Here is a 21,102-nt window from a genome sequence, read left to right as displayed (position 1 = left end):
GACCCAAGGTTCCCTTTCTCTTTCTTGGCTTGTTCAGAGGGAACAAGGTCTGCTCATCTCATCAATCGCGTTGACAGTAGGCAATGTCAACAAATTAAATTGTTCAGTTAGTTGTACTGTTTGGGAAGTTCACAAGATTGCAGGACATGAAAAGCAAAAACAAAAACAAAACACAGTATTTTATTCTAACTTGTGGTTGCAGAGAAATTTGAAACTCTGGTTAATAATTAACCAAACCACTTCTAGTGAGGGTCAGGGAAGGAAGATTTACCTCTCCGTAATTGTTTATGTGAACTTTTCACTTCTTTGTAATAAAATCAAAAAGTGTCTCTGCTTTCAGAAGCTATTGCCGTGTCCTTAGCTACATCTCTTAGCAAACTTCTGCTAGAGACACTTCTCTATTTTGGACTAGAAATTATATCCTATGCTTTACATGACATTAATCTAGCATTTTCAGTGGCAAAAGAGAGAGGTAAAATTATATAAAGATAATTCAGCGTAAGTATGTATCAACTATCACCAATAAACCAAACATTCATGCACATTTATAAAAACATTGATCAGTTTTGACACTAGGAAAATTATAACTTCAAATACTCATTTACTCTTATTTTTTCCTGTTCTTCACTTCTGAGGTCAAGTCCCACTATTTCCTTGACATTTATTGTCTTCATATACTTCTATATAATTTTTATGCAGCTTAATTTCCTCCAAATTCAGAAACATTTTCCTTTCCTAATATTCCTCCAAAAATGGACAATTTCTTCCAGATTCCTTGGAGTGTTTTCTGGGGTTTTTTTTCCCCCTATAAAGATTTCTTTGACATTCATTCTTTCCTAAATGTAGATAAGCAAGGATATATGCCACACAGAACAGCAGGACAGAAGAAAATGACCCCAATTTATGACATTGGAGAGAGACTACTCTTGCATTTCTATCAGCTGAGAAAATTAAATAAAGAATTCGTTTGGCTGCTCTGAACAATGGATTTGCAATTTGCATAGAAAAAATGATGGCAAAACCTCATAACCCATCAGTGTTTTACCACAAGCTCAGTTCTATTACATTTTAGTGGAGGTTCAAAGTTGTCTAAAGAAACCATTCTCTTCTTTCTCCAACCATAAATGTGTCACTTGAGAGTTCAGCTTCCAATAGGAGCAGTATCTGACGCACAACTAATTTTAGAATATAAAGTGCTCCTCACCATATTGGAATACATATAATTTAAAATAACTGTAAACCTAAACTTTGCAAAAACAGAAAATTCAAGCACTAACAAAAAAGCATAATTTGTAATTGAAAGAAAATAATATTTAAAAGGAAAAAAAAACTTTTTTGTCTTTCCAAAAAGGGACAGAAATTACTAAGTTTTATTTCCCAAGAGAATTATGCCACTTTTATAAAGAAAATTACAGTCACCACAAATTGCTCTCAACAATTCCAAAGCTTCTTCATTTGACCACTTGAAAATCAAAGTTCTTTAAGATTATAAATATAACTTTTTATAACTCTGTTATTACGTACTGTGAATGGGGAAAGGGGGCCAATCTTGTGGCCGTAGCGTCGAATCGCCTCTCTGATGTGGCTGGGCTGGATGGCATCGCTTTGAGCCTCTATACCACAGGCTGCAGTGCTCTGCAACAGAAAAACACATAAATTGTTCCTAAATCAAAAACACACAACAGACCTACAGTGCATAAAGTATGAAAATAAACCTTTAGAAAACGGACGAATCCTTTTTTTTCCTGAGGATACTCATCATCGCTGCCACACACTACATTAGAGAAAAAAAGCTATTAACAAATCAAAGAGGACTTTTACATGAACTTTGCTTAAGAGACCCAAAGAACACCATATTTGTCCTCTTAAATCTTTCACCTAGTGCTGCTGTATGTTGCAATTGAAAAGAGCAGAAAATGTTCAAGCTAAAATGAAAGGGTCGTATAAGTCATACTGCAATAACCACAGAAACTATTTTTAAAACGTTTCAGGCTCTCATTATGATGTCAAGGGGTGGGGAAAATATTGAACAAGTACCCAAAGTGGAAGGCAATTTGACACCAAAATCACTATTGAGTAATACGAGATTGAAATTTGAAGATGAAACATGTGACATAATGGTGTTAGAGGGTTGCAAAAATATTTTAATTACCTAAACTGCATTTTTGTCAAATTTCAAATGACTTTTTGGATTAAGGACCCTAATTAGGAAAGATAAGAATTCATTGCTACTGGTCCATTGATTTTACAAAAAATATCTCCAGGATTTTAAAAGAAAAAGTTTTTCTTTTCTCCTTGCTAGTCAAAACGAAATGTTGGTTTAGGCTCCATCTAGACATGGCTGCTTGCCAGAATGCAGATGACTTATCAGAATGATGGCTGGGTGGTAATAAATACATGAAAATTATATTAGTGAATGTACTAAGAATGACAAAATCTTAAATTATACACTGAAATCTAATGTACACATACACGGTCCCCTTATGCATTTACACTATATAATAATGCTTTCAAACTTGAGATATTTTTTTAAAAATGTTTTATTTTCAAGAGTGCTGAGTCCACTGGAGCCTGTGTGAGTACACACAGAATTATTCATAATATGATGGCAGAGTCTTCCCTTGCTGATTGACAAAGGGAATATGAAACTCAAATATTTTGAGCCGGACTGGGCCTTCATGGACTAAGAATAACATTCTTCACCATGTTAACTCGTTTGTTTCAATGCCTCAGTTATACCCAGGATATACCTAACCAAATTGGGTAAGACATGGGAACATTTCAGGAAAACTGTGCACTTTCGAGAATATAATTATTTCAAAAGGCATTAAGTCAAACATTAAGAATTTAAAATAAACTCACAACACTAGTGAAATATAATGTATCAAAAACTACATCTCCTGCTAAATTCTTGTTCCTAGGATTTATAATATATATATAGAATATATATAAGAAAGATGGGGACAGACTTTTTATCAGGGCCTGTAGCAATAGGACAAGGGGTAATGGTTTTAAACTAAAAGGGGGGATATTCAGACTAGGTAGAAGGAAGAAATCTTTCACACCGAGGGTGGTGAACCCCTGGCCCAGGTTGCCCAGAGAGGTGGTAGATACCCCATCCCTGGGAACGTCCCAGGTCAGGCTGGACGGGGCTCTGAGCAACCTGCTCTGGGTGAAGATGTCCCTGCTCACTGCAGGGGGTTGGACTAGATGGCCTGGAAAGGTCCCTTCCAACCCAAACTCTTCTACGATTCTATAAAAATGGAAATCAGCCACAGAAACAAAACATAATCAAATGTAATATAAAAAGGAAAAGTTAAAAGCAAAGGTCTTCAGAGTGGTTTTTAGGATTCACTAAAGGCTTTCTAAACGGAGTATAATAAGAGCAGAGAAAAAGTTGAACATATTAGGAGTACCTGCAGCACGGATGTCACTACAAGGAGAAATTTTTCTATTTGTCATTGTAAAAATCACTAATGGAACTCTGTGAAAAAGTGGTTGTAGGAGAATAACACACACGAGAAAATCACAAGTCACTCCATTGCTTTGTAGCAAGGTGAACACTGCCATCACATTTTTTCAAAAAAGCCCTAAGTGACTAACACAGTGCTTCCTATCCAGTTTATTTAATTAAATCAATTTCCCTTGTGGTTTTAAGGTACGTATGTCCCTCTCGGATAGAATACCAAGGATCTGCAACAGAGGACAGGAATTGTAATATTTATATTTTACACTCTGAATATGAGACATCCATATTTTATGCAAAGTAAACAAATATTTGGATTGAATGCAACCAACTGGCATAAAAATAAAGCAGGTCAGGCAAAGTTGTTATAGGCAAAGAAGGCAGTTGCCTAAGGCAGCTGGGAGCAGGAAAATCACAACCAGCTCTGCTTACTTTGCTTATGCTTTGACCCTCAAAACCTACCCTTAGCTGCTACTGTCAGAGAAGGGGATGATTATTTGGGATGGAGTCAACTGCTGTGGCTGTAGGAGATCATTTTAGATGCAGCAGTTGTTACCTCAACAAAATTCAGTTTGCAGGCATTACTGAGAAGCTTTATCTTCTTTAGTTCTGACAGAAAAAACACCAAACCACACATTCGGTCATAAAGTAACATTGGTAGTTAACATGTGATATAGGTTAAAATCAATATTTAAAATGAAACACAGTATTTCCTGAAGATTGGTTTCTTTTTCTTTTATTTTTTTTCCAGGCTTGTGCACAAAGTACCTTTTTTCTTTTCCTTTGTTTGGATTTGGTAGAGTCCTGTCCAATTCCACCATTCCCCAGGGCTCCTGATGGGGTTTTCCCAAGATGTTGCTGTCCTGCTGATGCTGGGGGTGTGGGTGTAGGAGGTGGTGTGTTTTCAGGAGAGTCAAGACTGGTCTTCATGCTTGTAGATTGTCCTAAGAGATGTGGCTATAAAAGCAAGATGTCAAATAGCCATTAGATAATCAAATCACAAAAAGAAAATTATTGCCTTCTTAGATTTAGTTAGATGTAATACAGAATTAAATGTGCTTATTCTAGAGGTTACTATAATATCCGTATTACAGCACTGCATTGCAAAATCCCCATCCCTGGAAACATTCAAGATCAGGTTGGATGGGGCTCTGAGCAACCTGATCTAAATAAAGAAGCCATTGCTCATTGCAGGGGGGTTGGACTAGATGACCTTTAAAGGTCCCTTCCAACCCAAACTATTCTACAGTTCTATGATTCTATGAAAACAGTACTTGCTGCACTTGCCACTGTTGACAACTTTAATCTCCAAATTTGCAATAGGGAAAGCCTTCAATACAGGGAGAAACATATTTCCACCCAAGAAAAGAGGATTTCCATTTACATGTAAAGATGCTGCTAAGAATTTAACATTTGGAGCTATAATTTAATGCCTTTCTATCTAAATCCATAAATTCTACGTTCATAAAGTCAATACCAGATTCAATAACATCTATTTTGAAAGCAACAAACTACCAAATACACATAAAGGTAAAGCACAAATTGCATTAATATGTGAAAAAGCAAGATTTACCTCAGTAGAGTTGTGATACTGTATGAAGGTGGCAGATATGGCGTGACTGAATGGGTCACCAGCTTTGGGAGCCATGTCCTGCTTAACCAACAGGGCCAAGTCCACCAACTGCAGAGGCAAAACCAGCCGATAAACACGTAGGTTTACTGACATGGTACTTGCTACAAATGCCATTGTAATAATGAAGAGAGGAGTTGTGGGTTGAGGCAGATTACTCTTAGTGTTTCTCAGGTGAAAACAAAATTATTCAGAGATATTTCAGCCTAAGGAACCTTTCTTTTCCACTTCTGATATGGAATAATCCATCCACCCAAGAGGGCTCGGCTTGGCGCTAACGTAACTTTTTGTTTTCCAGAAAATCCTGCTTTTTAATCCAGTTGTGCAACGGGGTTGCCTGAGCCTCAGCACACTGCCAAAGGTCGCATAGCAAAGTATGCGGCTTCGGTCTGGGCTTGAATAAAGTTCGTGCTGGACTCCACTCTCCTCTGTAACCATTACAAAACCTTTCTATCCGCGTGTCAGATGGATGGACACGGTATAGCACGCATCTGTCATACAGTGAATTGCAAGACAGGCAGGAATCCAGCTAGCTTGGTTAGCTGGAGCAGTGACTGCATCCTTCTGCAGGGGCTGACAAGGCAGCCACCTGAGGCTGAAGGACACCCAAGAGTAATCAGTTCATCCTGTTTAACTGGAGTTCACTCGGTACGCTCCCTTACCTGTGCCACGGTCTCATACGCTAAATACGCCAAAATCTCCATTGCAACTGCATTTGGCTTTATTTCCATACTGCTACAATCCAACCAGTCACGAAACTTGGAGGCTTTCTTTGCTGTCAGTTAAAATCATACGGGGGAAAGGAAACGTTAACAACAGGTAGGCCAAAATGATGCATTTTTTCTGGTCGTAGAAAATACGGCAAATGTGAAACAAGGAGTGTGAATGTGATTTGATTGGCCAAGGAAGGAATCCTCAAAATGGAGTTAGTGGGGAAAAGACTGTTATTTCATACACAACATTTTGGAGATCCATAAGCAGCATGGAGTAAAGAGAAAAACACAGAGTTAATCAATCGTACGGGAGATTGCAGAACAAGGAAGGGTCTACCTCAGAGGACCGTAGACAGGACAAACCTAATTTTGAATACAATATTGTAAAAGAAATAATATGATTGCATCACACCTTTGATGAATGAGAGAAAGCACTAGGAGAAATCTACACAAATCTGAGTCCAGATAAAATAATTGTAATAATAATAGTGAAGACAAATGAAGAAGGATGGAAGAAGTAGGAACTCCTCGTGTTAATCATGCAGGGATTAGGTGCTGACACGTTAGCCAAAATGATTTGTAGATGAGTGTTTTCAAAACGTGCTTTGGATATAAAGAAATAAGGATAGATGTAGATCTGCAAATGGTCAACATTCGTATGAGAACTTCACACTAATGGATGAGATCACTTAGGAGAAAGTACAGAGAAAAATATGGGAGAAAAATACTCTCTATTTGCTGAGAGAGTAAAAGGAGGAAAAAAAAGATGATCTTACTTAAGTCAGTGGTGGACAAGCTGATCGCAGAAAGCTGTGGAGACTTGGACAGAAAGGAGCTAGTAATGTAGAGGTCTTAATGAGGGCTGTTTGTGAAATCAGGACAACCAGAATGAAGTAAATACAAGGTGGGAAAATCATTTGAAACGGCTCTTTCAAAGACAGTCTTCAACAAGGACTAAAAAGCTAAGGAGAAGTCAGGTATTAAGTAGAAAACAGGTGTAAATAATGGTTATTTTTTAGGAAGGAATGAAAAAGCTACACAGGGTTGCAGAAGAAACAAATAAAAGCGAAAGTGTGAAGGTGACAAAAGGACCACAAAATGTTCCCTAGAACTTAAGTTTTTAATCCTGTAGTACTTGATCCTTTGATAGGCTTTTTCTTTCACCTGTCTTTAAAACTGCACAGAAATATGCGGAGCTGTAATTATGAACATGTATTGTTAGAACAGGCTTCTCGAGGTCCCTTCCAGGTTTATTCTCTTGTGTCACAGTTTTCATGGGTTTATATTACAGTAAAAAAGGGTTTACTACTTTAAACACAGCAATACATTCAAATTTTACTAAAATACAAGAAAATAAGTTAAAAATAGCCTTTGCATCAGTTTTGAACAAATATTCTGCATGGCCTTCAGTATATTCTGTCTAGTTGAGTCCATACTACGTAACTGAATTTGTGCACGAGTCTCTCTTGCTACTATTTTCTAAGCACTGTAATTCTCTTATTCTTTAATGACATTAAATGTCAGTGAAGAACTGTATAGACATGGTCATTTAAAAACACTGTGAAAATTGAGACATTTTTATAGATCACAATTCTCTGGTCAGCAACATTCAATTTTATTTTGCAGATTTAAGATTTCTATTTGTTCTGTCTCCAGATGATAATTTTGGGGTTTTAAAAATGACTTTATCACAAACCTCTCATTTGCTGAAGTCACCCTCATCTGAAGTATCATTTATCTAATGGCTCACAGATGTGTGATGCCAAATTATAACTAAGCTTACAAAACAGATTGAATTAGGAAAAGAAATGCTTACAAAACATGTTTTCCTACATTTGCTGACATTTGCTGATACAGAACAGTAATTCAAATGTGTCATTTATTTGCCATAAATGAGTCACTCTTTCTTTGAATTTAAAAGGAAGAACAAGATAAGGTCTCATTTAAAGACACCATTGTGTTCAAGTCTGCGTTGTAGGATCATGTGCTGTTTTGTCATGATTTTTACTGGCTCCTTCACCTCACTTTCTCCGACATTTGACCTAAAACCTTAGTCATCACTTAACCGCTTCTGTAATGGTGTTTTGCTACATGATCAAGCCCATTAATTTACAGCTCATTATAGTTGTGGCCCACAAGTACTTCTAGTAAGTTGGTTTTCAGTGCTAGTAAAGCCCTAATTCTGTCATCATGTTATTAGTGTTGGAATGGCGTATACTGATGAATTTGGCTAACGTCGAATAAATTCCACAGCAGGAGCTTACAGCTTAAAATAGAAAAGACTCTTTAGTAAGTTCTTTGTGTCTCTGCGGATCAGGAAATAAAAGCAAAACTTGCTGCTCTTCTCTAATTTTAGATGCATTCCGCAAAACCTGCAACCATGAAATGTTACTAATATGCTGACTGTAACCCCACCACGACAGACTTCAGGCAAGCACGAGTGTTAATCCATTAACTCTTTACCAGTTCTATCTTTGCAGTCCTCCCCACCAGCACAGTATTTGAGCATACAGAAAGCTTGGTAAATATTCAAATAAAATACACTGCCTGACAGCCTGAAACTATCCTAAATTAACTGTTCCCAGGAGTTATGCAAACAAAGGATTTAAAGTTTTTTTATTGCAGATGAAACGAAACCACTTTCAAAAAACATTAAGGTTCTGCTGTGTTCTCTATGACATGAAATAATAACTGAACATCTTAATACAGTACAGCCATTATAATACTTACAGAAACTCAACTGCCGACTTTCACAAAATTCCGCATACTGGACCGAGTCCATCATCCGTGTTTGTCTTTCCGCTCTCTGACAAAAGAGTAAAAGTACATGATGTACCTTATTCCAACAAGAGCTGCATTCCACAACAGAAATTATAGCAGCAAAGCACCCCTGCCATAACCTCGAAGTAACCCTCCCAAATTGAACACGCATTGAACAAGTTAACATGCAGAAATATCAACCACAGATTGGTTATTAGTCTCGTGAGTTAAATTTCCCAGAGGAGCGTGTCAATTCTTATTTAAAAATCTGCTTGCCCGCCGCTCACCTACGGCAGCGACGAGGGCTGAGTGAGGAAAGGTGCTGAGCACTCTTGCCCCGGGGTGCACATTTAAACCAGAGCACGTGAGTAGTCTGCCTACGCGTTTACGGATGACCAGGCAAGTAAAATGTTCTCCTGGACCGAGGCCAATGTGTTCTGCATCGAGCAGAACTGAACCTGCGTGTTTCTAAAATGGCAGCGTTGGCAGCAGTGAAATGAATAAATTCCATCACATTGAGGATGTACCAGACAGCACGGAGCACTGAAGTGCCCTTTCCCACACAGACATTCAATATACTGTAATAATTAAGTGGTAAATGTGTCTATTTCATTTTTTTTCACTGTTAATCTGTGCTTGAGTTTTGATCCTTCTGAACACCTACAGGAGAAGAAAGGCAATTAGATTGAATTAGAGCTCATCCGAGAAAAAAGGCTTAAAACGTTCACTACTGGATTTCAGAATGTATTTCACACGGAGTCCAATATAAACCAAAAGATTATATCTCAAAAAAGCCAAGGTACAAAACCGTAAGTATAATGCATAGCCTCCCCTCCTCCTATGTACTCTGCCATAATGGAATCGTGGTGGAAGCAGCACTGAAGTTCGTGGTTGGGTTTGAGCGTGTGTGTGAGTTTTGTTTACTTCAACAGGGCAGGGCTGAGTTTCGCAAGGTAGGGTCTGGTCTCTAGAAGAGATTAAATCCTTCGCGTCTCGCAGGCAGGAAGCGGCAGTTAGATTGAAGAGAACGATTATCCTCTTCAGAAGCAGACAGCTTGCTCAAGTCTCTCAAACAAGGCAAGTAGATTGTCTTAAACACCACGGAAAGGAAAATAACTATCTTCCGAACAACAACTCAATGAATAAATCATTACACTTGGCGAGAACCGAACTGTAATTAACGACACAAAGTGGTATCAACAGTGGCTGATGGCACCAAGGCTTCACTTCTGCAGCGAGTCCACACGGCTCAAGAGACCATGCGCACAGGAGGGAAAGTACAGGTGTGTTCACATTAAAGACAAAAACAAAGAAAAAACCGCACACGTACACAGAAGTTTTGACTCCCTGAGCACTCTTACATCAGATGAAATCAAAAGTGCAGAGTTTTTAAATCAGATTTAATGGAAAACAAAAGGGCTGTTGATAAGAGTATTTGGAGACAAGTTATACGACCAGCATTTAGTCTTAGCAGGTTTTCAAATCAGAAAAAAAAAAAAAAAAAGAAAAAAATATCAGTACTTCAAATACATAGCTTCTTCCTCTATTCTCTGACTTTTAGGTCAGTCTTCTATTACAGCCCAATCCATCAGTTATGAGATCTTATTGACAGACAACACGTTCAATTTAGTTGTGAACTGAACTACTAACTGTCCAGGAATATATCTGGATATTCCTTCTTTCTCTTCTTCTCTCTCCAGTCAATCATTTCTCCCGTGTTTTGACTTTTACTTACCAGGACAGAAAATGTTCTACTTAAGCATTTTTCAGTTCTTCTATGCACAATTCTGGCATCTTGACTATATTTTGTGGAGCTGCCATTTCAGATAAGTAAAAATGTTCAGTCAGTCTATTCCATCAAGACATTAAGTAAGTCTAGATTGATTTTTTTATCCTTTAAAAGTAATTTTCACAATACATGCCATAACTTCAACCCTCATCTAACATAATCATAACAGCGATCTCTTTTGCCTCTGAATTAATTCAGTCGTACTTTTGAAGACAGAAGGCACCACCAGGATCATCTAATCTGAACTTCTGCATAGCACAGGACACTTCTCACATAATACATCCTAGGAATGGCAGTCCTAGAATTTCTTGTGTAACTTTAATACATGTTTTAGAAAGGCATCTAATTTGGATTAAGAGATAATGTCTCCAAATAATTAAATGCCAACTTTTTATGTAATATGGTTTAGATTCTGCAGTCATTTGTGACTCTGTTTGCCAGTCAGAAATTACTAGTTGGGCACTCCCAGATAATATTGAAATAATTTAACTTTAGGTAGGTAATCAAACAGACAGAGCTTCTCTATGGCAAATTTTTCTTGAAATTTTACACGGAAATGTGCAGGCTTGCAGAACTGTTGCTTGAGATCCCTCTCCAACAACCCTCCCTCTAGAGGTCTCTAGCCCCACCTCCACCTTAAAAGAGGACTATTGCCAACCCTAGATGAAGTCAGCTATGGCTTTCTCTAGCTAAGTTTTCTCCTCTGGTTAACCTGCTCCAGTGTTGCACTAGTTAAGAAGATTTCTAATGCCTGCTTGAAACCACCAAGCAGCAATTTGTGGCACTTGACCTTCTTTATTCTACCCAGCACTAAGAAAAGTTTGGTTTTATCATCATTGTAACAGACCTTCAGCAGTCGTAGGCTGCTACCAAATCTTAGCCTCCTCTTCTTCAGACTAGGTAAAATGAAGTAATCACTCTCAGCCTCCTCTGACAGGTCATGTGCTCCACGGCCCTCAGCTCTCAGTAGCTTTCAGCTAAACCATTCCAGTTTCTCAGCACTTCTGTGGAATGAAAGACCCCAAACTGGATGAAGTGTTCCAGATTTGGCTCAACAGCACCAAGTAGAAGGGCATGACAACTTCCTTCACTCTGCCAGCCACATTTCTGCAAAACTGTGAGTTTTGCTTTAATCTGATGAGACCAAACTGTCAACTCCATGTTCATTATCACTGCTCAGGTTCTTCCCAGGAGGGCTGCTACCTAGACAGTTGGTACCGGCCTGTACCATGCGTGTGGTTACTCTGTCCCAGATGCAGAAACTCAGTGAAGTTTCTGTTGGTTCAGCTGTCAAGGTTTTCAAGACCTGTCTGGACTGAAGCTCCCTCAACCAGTGTGCCAGACCCTCTTAATTTACTGCCATCAACAGATTTGCAGAATGTGCATTTTGTATCTTTGCCCACATGTTTGTCCACATTGTTGATGAAGATATTGAGCAATATGGGTCTCGGTATCAGTCCTTGGGGTATTCAGTTTTTACCTATTGCCGCCTTTATGTCAACCCATTGGCTATTACCCTTCACATCCAGCAGTCCCAGGGATTTAAAATCCTTTGCTACAACAAGGAAGGCACGGGAAAGCAACATGATATGAAATGCTAACATGAGGAGGTATGCTTCAAAGTCCTACCTGAGCTGACAAAGAAAAAAGACATCTACAAATTTGACAAGTATACTTTAACTTTAATGTAAAATGGAAACTGCAAAACCAGATTAAACCCGAGAGCAGTTATGTTAAATTAAATTATTTAGTAATGGCTACTCTCAGCAAATATACTATAAAACTCCCTGAAAATGCATGCTGTCAAAGGCTACTCAATATGCCTCACAGTATGTTCACAATCAAAACATTGCAAGTTTCTTTAAAAGTGAAGAAAAAAAATACTAATCAAAGGTTTATTAAAAAAAGGTATTATTGAGGGATTCCTCCAATAGGGACTTCATTTCTCTTTACAAACTGTCTACAGGAGTTGTTTAAACACTGGACTTAATTTTGTTCTTATATACTACATGAATTCTTACACTTACTTTTTCTCAGTATGAATATTTTTATGTGGTGAAATTACTTATGTACCTGTGAAATGAAATTGGTTTCTCCCTTCAGTTCTCCTCTCTAAAAAAAGTGGTCTTTCTTAAAGATGGATTCTAGAGTGATGTGCTAAACCACCAGATAAAATAGCTTTTATCATAAATAATTGGACTATGTTTTCTTCCCAATACACTTTAACAAAAATCCCCACACCATGGCATGGAAACTCACAGTTCAAGGGATAAGGATAGCCATTCCATCAGTCCTACCGGTTTTAGAGTAGTCTATAAGTAACCAGCAAATGCAGGAGAAATAAAGAGCTGGATAGCATAGGTATATCACTATTAAGGAAACAGCAAAGCAGAAAATAACAGCAGGCCATCTTTCCTCTTCACTTCTCCATAAACAGTAATTATTTTCTCTTACATCTTCCATGCTTTGGAAAAATTTAGTGTTCCCCTATATCCGTATTTCTAAGGTGTATTTTATAAGCTCAAATTGAATCAATAACACGGGGTAAAAAGGGAGAAGAAAGAGTGAGCATATTACTGTGAACACGGTGTTACTCCAGGCCAAAGGAGTTTAAAGGAAACAGCATTCAATGTTGGGGAAGTCACAGAAAGTTTGTGAAAATTCTGTAGCCTGTAAGTAATCCTTTCTTTTAAGTCTACAGAATACCTACTTGCTCTTTTTCAGATTCTTCATTTTTCAACTATTTTTTCTTGAAAACAAGAAATGATGCAGATTGTTTTAACTAAGAAAAAACTTTGATTTTATACAAGTGAAATTTTCCAAATTCTGTTCTTGGAAGAAGTAACAAGTCACTCCAATGGTCCTCTTTCATCAGTATAAAACCAAGTTTGCTGGGAATCTTTCCTACATGAAGTAACATGATACGCCACTTTGAAGCAATCTCAGCTTGAAACCATATACGATAAATGCCATCAATGACATCGTCCCACTGGCTTATGAAAATAATTAAAAATATATATTCTTTACTCCCTCTATAGTAGCGCTAGTCACTCTAAGCAGTTAAGAAGCTGAGTTATGTGGCGTACAGCAGATTTAAAATACTTTGCATGCTTTCCTTGGAACACGCTGAAGGATGCAGTAGATAGGACCTGGCACAGTAAATGTACGCTTGTTCTTCCAAAAATGTGTTGCATGATATCTTTCTTGCAGCATGAAGAACTAAAAAGGAAGACTAAAAAGGGAAAGGAAAGAAAATGTAGAGAGTTGCATGTTGTCGCCTACCTCCCAGGATGAAAAATAATCTTATTTTGATTCCATTTTAAAGTTTCGCGCTTGACATATAAAGCTCTTTGTCTGGGGGAAAGGCAAGAAGCCAAACGTTAACTTGCTTACCAACTATTTCGTGTTTGAAGGAAATGTGCCGAGTAGTTGCTAAGCTGGAACATTTGAAAAAAGTACGTGGCACGGCTGGACAACCCTGTGTTTGGCAACAATGAAGATGTTGGCATCCCAAACTGCTTGCATGTTCATATTGTGGCGTGATTTCCTGATTTCCTTTGCTAAAGACCTCTTCATCGTGTACCTACCATGGCTTCAAAGGAGTGAGGTCACTACCTTAGAGAAAAAACAATGTTGCCCTCCAACACTTGAGATTACTAAATGAGTATGCTAAATAATTTCTTATTTTACTTAGACTAGAGAACAACAGGGTGCTGTATGCCATACCTGACAGCTATTGGGTTGTAGGTAAAAAATTACCTAGATTTAAAAAAAAAAAAAAAAAAAAAAAATTGAGAAATAAAGCCCAAGGAAGCTTAATATTGAAAAGCTTGCAAAATATGCTGAAAACACATTTTTAGTCTTCTGTATCTTGTTATTATCTGAGGATTATCACTATCTGAAGATGTTTCTTACATAAAGGAAAAATGTATTTACTCTTCTGAGAATCACTTGAATTGGTAAGCAAAGGAAAAAAAGGTTTTAAGAGTAAGCATTTTCAAAGATTAAGCTTACTCAGAGTTTTATACTGAAAATAAAAATGCCACTTGGGGAAAGATCAATAGCTTTTGTAACGCAATACATGATTTGGCTATAAAGTACAGACATACAGGGAATTTTTATCATTTTTACCCACCTCTTATAGAACATGCCATACATTCTGCTGTACCCATTAATCTGAACAAGTCTGCATAGCAAACTCAAGGCCTTTGATGTAATCTTGGTTTTGACTGCTCATGTGTTTAGTCCAAAGTTCCCAATACCTTCATTATTAGAAGAAAACACAAGGTCTTTTTCTGGCAGATCAAGATGATCCCGATTTCAACATATTTGCACAGATATAAATAGTAAAAAAAAAGTTTTCTTTTTTCTCTGCAATATTATTAACCCCACTCCCCCCTCAATAAACAAAGTTTAAGACCTTAAGAATCTTAAAAATGTTAACTGTTACAGAGAGGTTAAGGAACTCCAACCATATACGACATGAAAGGAAGCTGTGGATGCTGGCAAATATAAATGAAAGTAGGCTTCTTTTTTAATTATGATTTTTCATATAGAAAATTGGTGATTTTCTGTCCAGGAAGAAAAGATTCACTTGAACGGGTTAGACATCTGCAGTATCCTAATTAGTCACCTGAAGTCCCTTTATAATAAAAAAGATAATAGGCACTTTTAGAGAGTAACTTCATCCTAAATTAGATGTTTAAAATGTGTCAGATGAATCACATCTATGAATTCGTATGAAGTTCAACTGTGCACATCAGCGATGGAGCCCTAGGGACACCGGCTTCGGTCTACACGTCCACAGTACAGACATCCTCAGAAAAGCAAGATGAATCCTGCGCTGAAGAGTGATGAGTGAAGAACATCATCACCAGTGGGGCAACTTCCACTTTAGGGCTAAGCAAAACCAAGACTAAAGAATGACTCAGTAAATTTGGTTCCTGCTCTGATCTCAAAGCAATGTAAGTACATACACCCTGGTGTGCGTGTTAACTCCATTCATCTTCCTCAAAATATGTAAAATGTAATCTAACAAAATACGTGCAGATAAGTAGGGGGAAGGGAGCTGGCAAGACTATCTAAGATTATGTAAAAATTTCACGGGAATTATGAAGAAAGCAAGCAAATGAAATTGCACAGACAATAACAAAATGAATGGATTAATTCCCAGCAGTCATGATCTCATTGCTTAAGGAATAAATAAAACTGACCTCCTGATAGGGACTCACTGCCCCTGTAATGCTTTGCCCTTGAACATATGCAAAATGTACACATACTGTATTCATCTGAACCAGCTCCATATCATATCCAAATTCCTTGTCTAAATTTATTACTGCTAGTCTGAAATGTGGAGTTGGAACCTGCAAACGAAACATTTCCATTCCACGGAATACCTTTGATTTCTACAGGAAAAATATTTTTTTCTGCTATAATAAGTATCAGCATGAATTTTGTAAAACTATGTGTTAAATTTCTGGCTATCTTCTACCAGTGCTTTCCAAAAAACATAAAATAATTTTGGATAAACTATACTACCAAACTTAAAAAGTTATGTGGGATTTATTAATATATTAAGACAACTGACCTTCCCTCACTTTTCTGGTTGAGGACACTGAAACACCTTTCTGTGGTTTCCATCTGGCTGTACATCAAAAACTTTACATACCAGGTTAATATTAGTATACCATCACGACTTCTGGATAGCGTTCTTCTGGACACTTATCCTGACTCTATCAATTCATAGACGAGGTCGGTATTCAGCAGCTTTAGCGTATCACAAGTAAAGCCTTTGGTCATCAAAACAGGCATCGCTCATTGTCTGGGACGTGTAAGCAGCAGAACAATCCCTTTTGCATACCGAGTTTTACATTTTTTCTCATGTTTGCAGTTAAAATCAGCCATCGCACTCTATTTAACAATAATACATTAATTAGAGATGCTCACTTGTAAGCAAAAGGAAAATATTGTAAGCTATCAGAAATTGAAAAAAAACTTGTTTAGCTTTATGACTAGAGGTATGGATAGATGGATAAATAAAAGGACAGACAGCTTAGAAATGTGTATTTACTTAATATTTGTACCGGATTCTATGAAATTTCTTGTAGTTATTATAGTAGGTGTCATCTAAAAAAATCCTCAAGTACCTCTCACCCTCAGAATACTTTCCCCCATTGTTATTTGCAGATAGCCTGGTTTTGAACCCAATTTCGGTACAGCCACTTGCGTCCAGGATAAGTAATTTAGCACTGAATGACTAAAAAGTTGCCTTACAAATAACTGAAAACCTTCCCACACTAGGCTGATGGGCTCTTTGGGCTTGTGGCCAGAAACTCATGGAGTGTTTTTTGCTCAAAGGCTGTTTATGGTCTTAGAGTAAAGCTGGTTAAAGTGAACAGTAGACAAGTTTGGAAACAGCGAGGGACCAGCCCTCTTGTTCACTGGTTTTAATTGGTAAATGCAAGTAGGAGAACAAACCTAATTTAAAACATTTGCATTGCAAAAGTCTGTCCTGTTAATAGCCAGCATCAATACATGCTTCTGAAAATACATTTGAGAGTTTTACTCATTTCAATGAGAAATGAAGAAGGAGGAAGTCCTTAATTACACTCTTCATGTTGAAAAGAAAGGAAAGCAAAGTGAACCCAAGGTACATACTGGTAAGCAATACCTGTGATAAAAAGCATTAACGTTGTGATAAAAAGCATTAACGTGTCAGGCGTATCTCTGTAATTCTTTGTGAATCAGGCCTGCTGACAGACACTGTGAAATGCCCTCCCGAATAATCCTCTGGAGCTCCCCACTAAACGGAGGAGCGCAAGAAGAGTACGGAAAATTTTCACTATTTTCAGGCGATATGAACAGCACATACCCATTTTACCCCTGTTATCTTATTTGTAAATATTGTAACTCTGTCTTTTCCCTTACCCTTAGTAAAACAGACTTGTCTTACGTTTGTTGCCAGTGGAAGAGGCAGTTCTCACTGTGTCTGCCGTTCCGTGGGATACCACCATCCTGCAGCAGAAACTGCCATTCTGCGCCCAAGATTCACAAGTACTGCAGTGTCACAGGCGGACCCGGGCAGGCATCCCTGGCAGGTGATGCTCTTTCAATCAGAGTGGAATGAAAAAGGTTTATCATTTAAAATAGGTTTTTTGATTATGTTGTTTCTTGGAAAATTATTTAAAAGAAAGCCTGACTTCCAAAATAATGGCAAAACATACATGCATAAATAACGAATTCAAGACACACAATTTTTGCTACATGCACAAGTAATTTGGTGTGCATTATAGCAATCCACTTCGTAAGTCTAAATTTGGTCTTACGACTTACCGATTAAATCCTCATTCTGTAGTGTCACCAGCAAAGCTTCCACTGACTTCAATAGTTGTAGGATCTCACCCTTTCCTAATTTAAGGTTGTATCTAATATCGACGGTTATCCTCTTGACAAAGGAAAGCAAAAAAATAAACTCTCAAAATGGGACACAGATTCTAAAACAGCCTTTTCTCTATATGCTCCCACAGGCAGATCAGAAATCCAACTTAGACCCTACATATAAAGGTATTGTGGAATGAAAATATGCCAGTATGACTCCAGAGAGAAGACCTCCAGCTGCTGCTAAGCTGGCTGAGTTCTTTCATAAAGTCATTACGGCATTGCTGCTTGGGCTACGGCGCATCTCATACACACAACGTTGGGTGTTCTAGTGTAATCTAGTCACCCTTTATAACCAAAGGGAGAAGAGAGGCACTTCCACAGGCTGATCACACCGATTCCAGGTGAGGGAAGACAATGTGTCACCCCTGGATGTGCCCTGCTCCCTGTACGACACAGGAACGCTGATGACTGATAGAAATAGATGTCTGGTTGCCAGCTGAGAACTTCACCCATTAGCCGTACAGACACGTCGTCACTGCAAACTGGGAGATATAAACTACAGGTTGTATCTAGCACGAGACACTGATCTGGTTTTTGGAAGGAAGGCCACTAATTCATTAATTCACATAAGTTATTAACTACAAAAATGAGTAAACCAATTTAGCTCAGCCATTTTCCACAACAAATCCAAATCTGGCAACTTTTATGACGAATTTTTGTAAAAAGTGTATTCATGAATGTCTATAATGAATTAAAATTAAACACAATTAAAATACATGGTACTACATGTATGTAGATGTGCTCTCCTTAGCATGTGACTGCAGAGTGCACAGTTCCTTCAATCAACTTTTTCTGTTAGAAAAATTTTTCTGTCCACTATAATCAGAGAACAAAAGAGAGTGGTATTCAAAAATGTATTCTTGCTTCTTTAACACAAGACGTGTGCATATAGACATTTCACAATCAACTCGTGGCATTTACGCCACTGAGTCTAATTCTGTGGTTAGATTTTTATTCTTTTGGATTAGCCTTTCTTTGATTTGATTATTGCAAGGCATGGAACTCCAGATAAAAATCGCATCACGAAATTCAGGGAATAAGTGAGTCACACATCGAGTTAAAAAAGAAATTCTTCCCTCAGAAAAATAGCGACCGGTATGCATTACATATAACCTGCATGTGTTTTTAGAAAGACAGAGTAACTTTCACTTTAGGCTCAAAATAATTGATGAGAGAGATGTCTCCCTCAGCCCCCCAGGCTGAATTTGGCTGCCTGATGCCTCTGGAACAGCCCAGGCTTCCCGACGAAAGAACAGGACTTCAAAACTCCTACTTGGGTTCCGCTACTGATTTGCCACCTGGGCACTACCGAGTGCAAACGAAGGCTGAATTAATCACATTTTAAGGCTCATTTCACAATTGTCGCAAAGCTTATTGGGTCAACTAACTGATACTAAACCATGCAAAGCTTGTGGGCGGTGATGCCACGACACGCGCCAGCCGTGCATGCCCAGCTTTGCGCAGGCTGGGGCAGAAAAAAGCAAAATAAAAAATGCACAATGAGCTCAGGTATGAAGAATGAGACCCTAAAAATCACTCTCTGAAGGGAAAGGCTTTGAACAAAAGCATTTAGGTTATTTCTTTTTATTGGGACTTCATTGATGACACTGAGAACAGAATTTGGCCTAGAGTGAATATTTAATTAGTCAAATGTTAATGACTGTGGGACACTTGCTATTTATTTAACTGTACAAAATTTTCTACGCTGCTATTCATTATTGTTTCTTAATTTCTTTAAATATAAGCAAATTTATCTTCCTAGTAGCCTTTTGAGCATTATCTCCACTATATAAATGAGAAACAGAACAATAAAAAGATTATTTTCCTAAAGGCAGTTTGCTTAATCAGCAAATATTTACCTTTTCCTCTACTTTCTTTTTCCTCCTTCTAATGTTGAACAGGAAAAGGAAAACAAGAAGATTTCAGGATTTAACAAAATGATTTAGCATTTGGAATTAAGTTAATTTGAACCATCATCTAATTTAGCTACTTTGGAACAACCTATTTAGTTAGTCCCTTACACCATGCCTATTGATAAATATACCACAAAATTATTAACCGTCTACATAAAACCAAAGAAACATATGCTATCATTAATTCAAAACAATCACCACCATCCAAAGTCACTACAGGAGTTCTCTTATGAAACACTCCCATTCCCTTCTCCAGAAAAAAAGGGGAAATCTCAAAAAAAATATTTTTTAATTGCATAGAACTTTCAAAATAATACTTAAACCAGTAACGTTCCATTTTGTGTAAGAAGTAGAACTGAAACTTTTAGATGAAACTTTACTGATATATCATTTAAAAGCAGAAAATTAAAAATTTTAATTTGTGAACAAAATTTGCCAGATTTTGTTAGTTTGGTTAAGGTCGGAGGAATACTTCAAGACTTTCAAGGCTGAAAGTCAAAGTGGGACTTATTGACTTTTAAAAAAACTACACAAGCATCTGCTGGCAGCTTTCAGCACCTGAAACGTAGATGTTCCGTACTAGTGAAACCACAGTTTCTTAACAGCAACTTTCCAATGAATTATATATTAACTAATCTCAGCCATTTCACGGCAAAACAAACAACAAAGTAATTTTGGGGACCCTCGTCTAGTCATCACAGCTTACATCGCCTTTAACAGGAGAAACAGGTCCTCCGTGTCCTGGTCTCCTGCTCTGCAGCACTGACTGCCCCCGAGCACCCCTTACTACTATAGACCCTTCCTGCATTTATAAAAAGTGAGGTACCATTACAATAGTTTTGATGGGAACACGGGTTTTTTTTAAATACTGAGACAAAGGGAAGGAGAGTAAAGAGCATCTACTGTACATGGATTCATTACCATAAGCTTTACTGATAGTTTATCCTGTTTCCTAATGAAAGCAAAAAACCCCCACCGTGTCTCTATTAAAAAGCAATCAGATTTGGTATCCTGGTGACACTTTAAAGAGCACATTATGTGGGAAAACAAAATAAACATTTACCCTGGCAAATGAAAGTGAATTTGGGTTTTGACATACTTGGCAGGAAGGTAGAATTATATTCATGTCAAGTATACAGAAAAACTAATATAATATTTAAATATTTGCTTAAGTAATATAGATTTTAAAACAACACATTAGAAGAAACATTTTTTGTGAAATATTTTTAAGTCTTTTAGTATAGGACATGCCATGAAAGTAATATGTTCAGCTGAAATTTCAGACCTCTACAGCCTTTGTTACACATTCCCTTCACTTGTAACGTGGTAAAGAGTCTTCATCTTCTACTGACAAGTCTTTATTTATATTTCCAAGACAAAGGCAGTTCTTA

The 21,102-nt window shown here is 37.6% G+C and overlaps 1 protein-coding gene across 1 annotated transcript; it reads right to left on the bottom strand.

The window, feature by feature from the left end:
- Window positions 1-1,524: 1,524 nt before the first annotated feature.
- Window positions 1,525-13,934, bottom strand: SUPT3H (suppressor of Ty 3 homolog (S. cerevisiae); the record flags this gene model as incomplete). The annotated part of the gene is made up of 6 exons (XM_010295766.1): window positions 13,818-13,934; window positions 8,540-8,615; window positions 5,759-5,871; window positions 5,040-5,147; window positions 4,235-4,423; window positions 1,525-1,635 (listed from the first exon to the last, which is right to left on the bottom strand). Coding segments are annotated over exons 1-6 (714 nt in total), but the record flags the coding sequence as incomplete, so codon positions are not given.
- Window positions 13,935-21,102: the final 7,168 nt, after the last annotated feature.

This window comes from Phaethon lepturus, unplaced genomic scaffold, assembly GCF_000687285.1.
Source record: "Phaethon lepturus isolate BGI_N335 unplaced genomic scaffold, ASM68728v1 scaffold6121, whole genome shotgun sequence".
NCBI lineage: Eukaryota > Metazoa > Chordata > Aves > Phaethontiformes > Phaethontidae > Phaethon > Phaethon lepturus.
The sequence above is the reverse complement of the archived record's forward strand: the minus strand, read 5'-3'. Positions and strand labels throughout refer to the sequence as shown.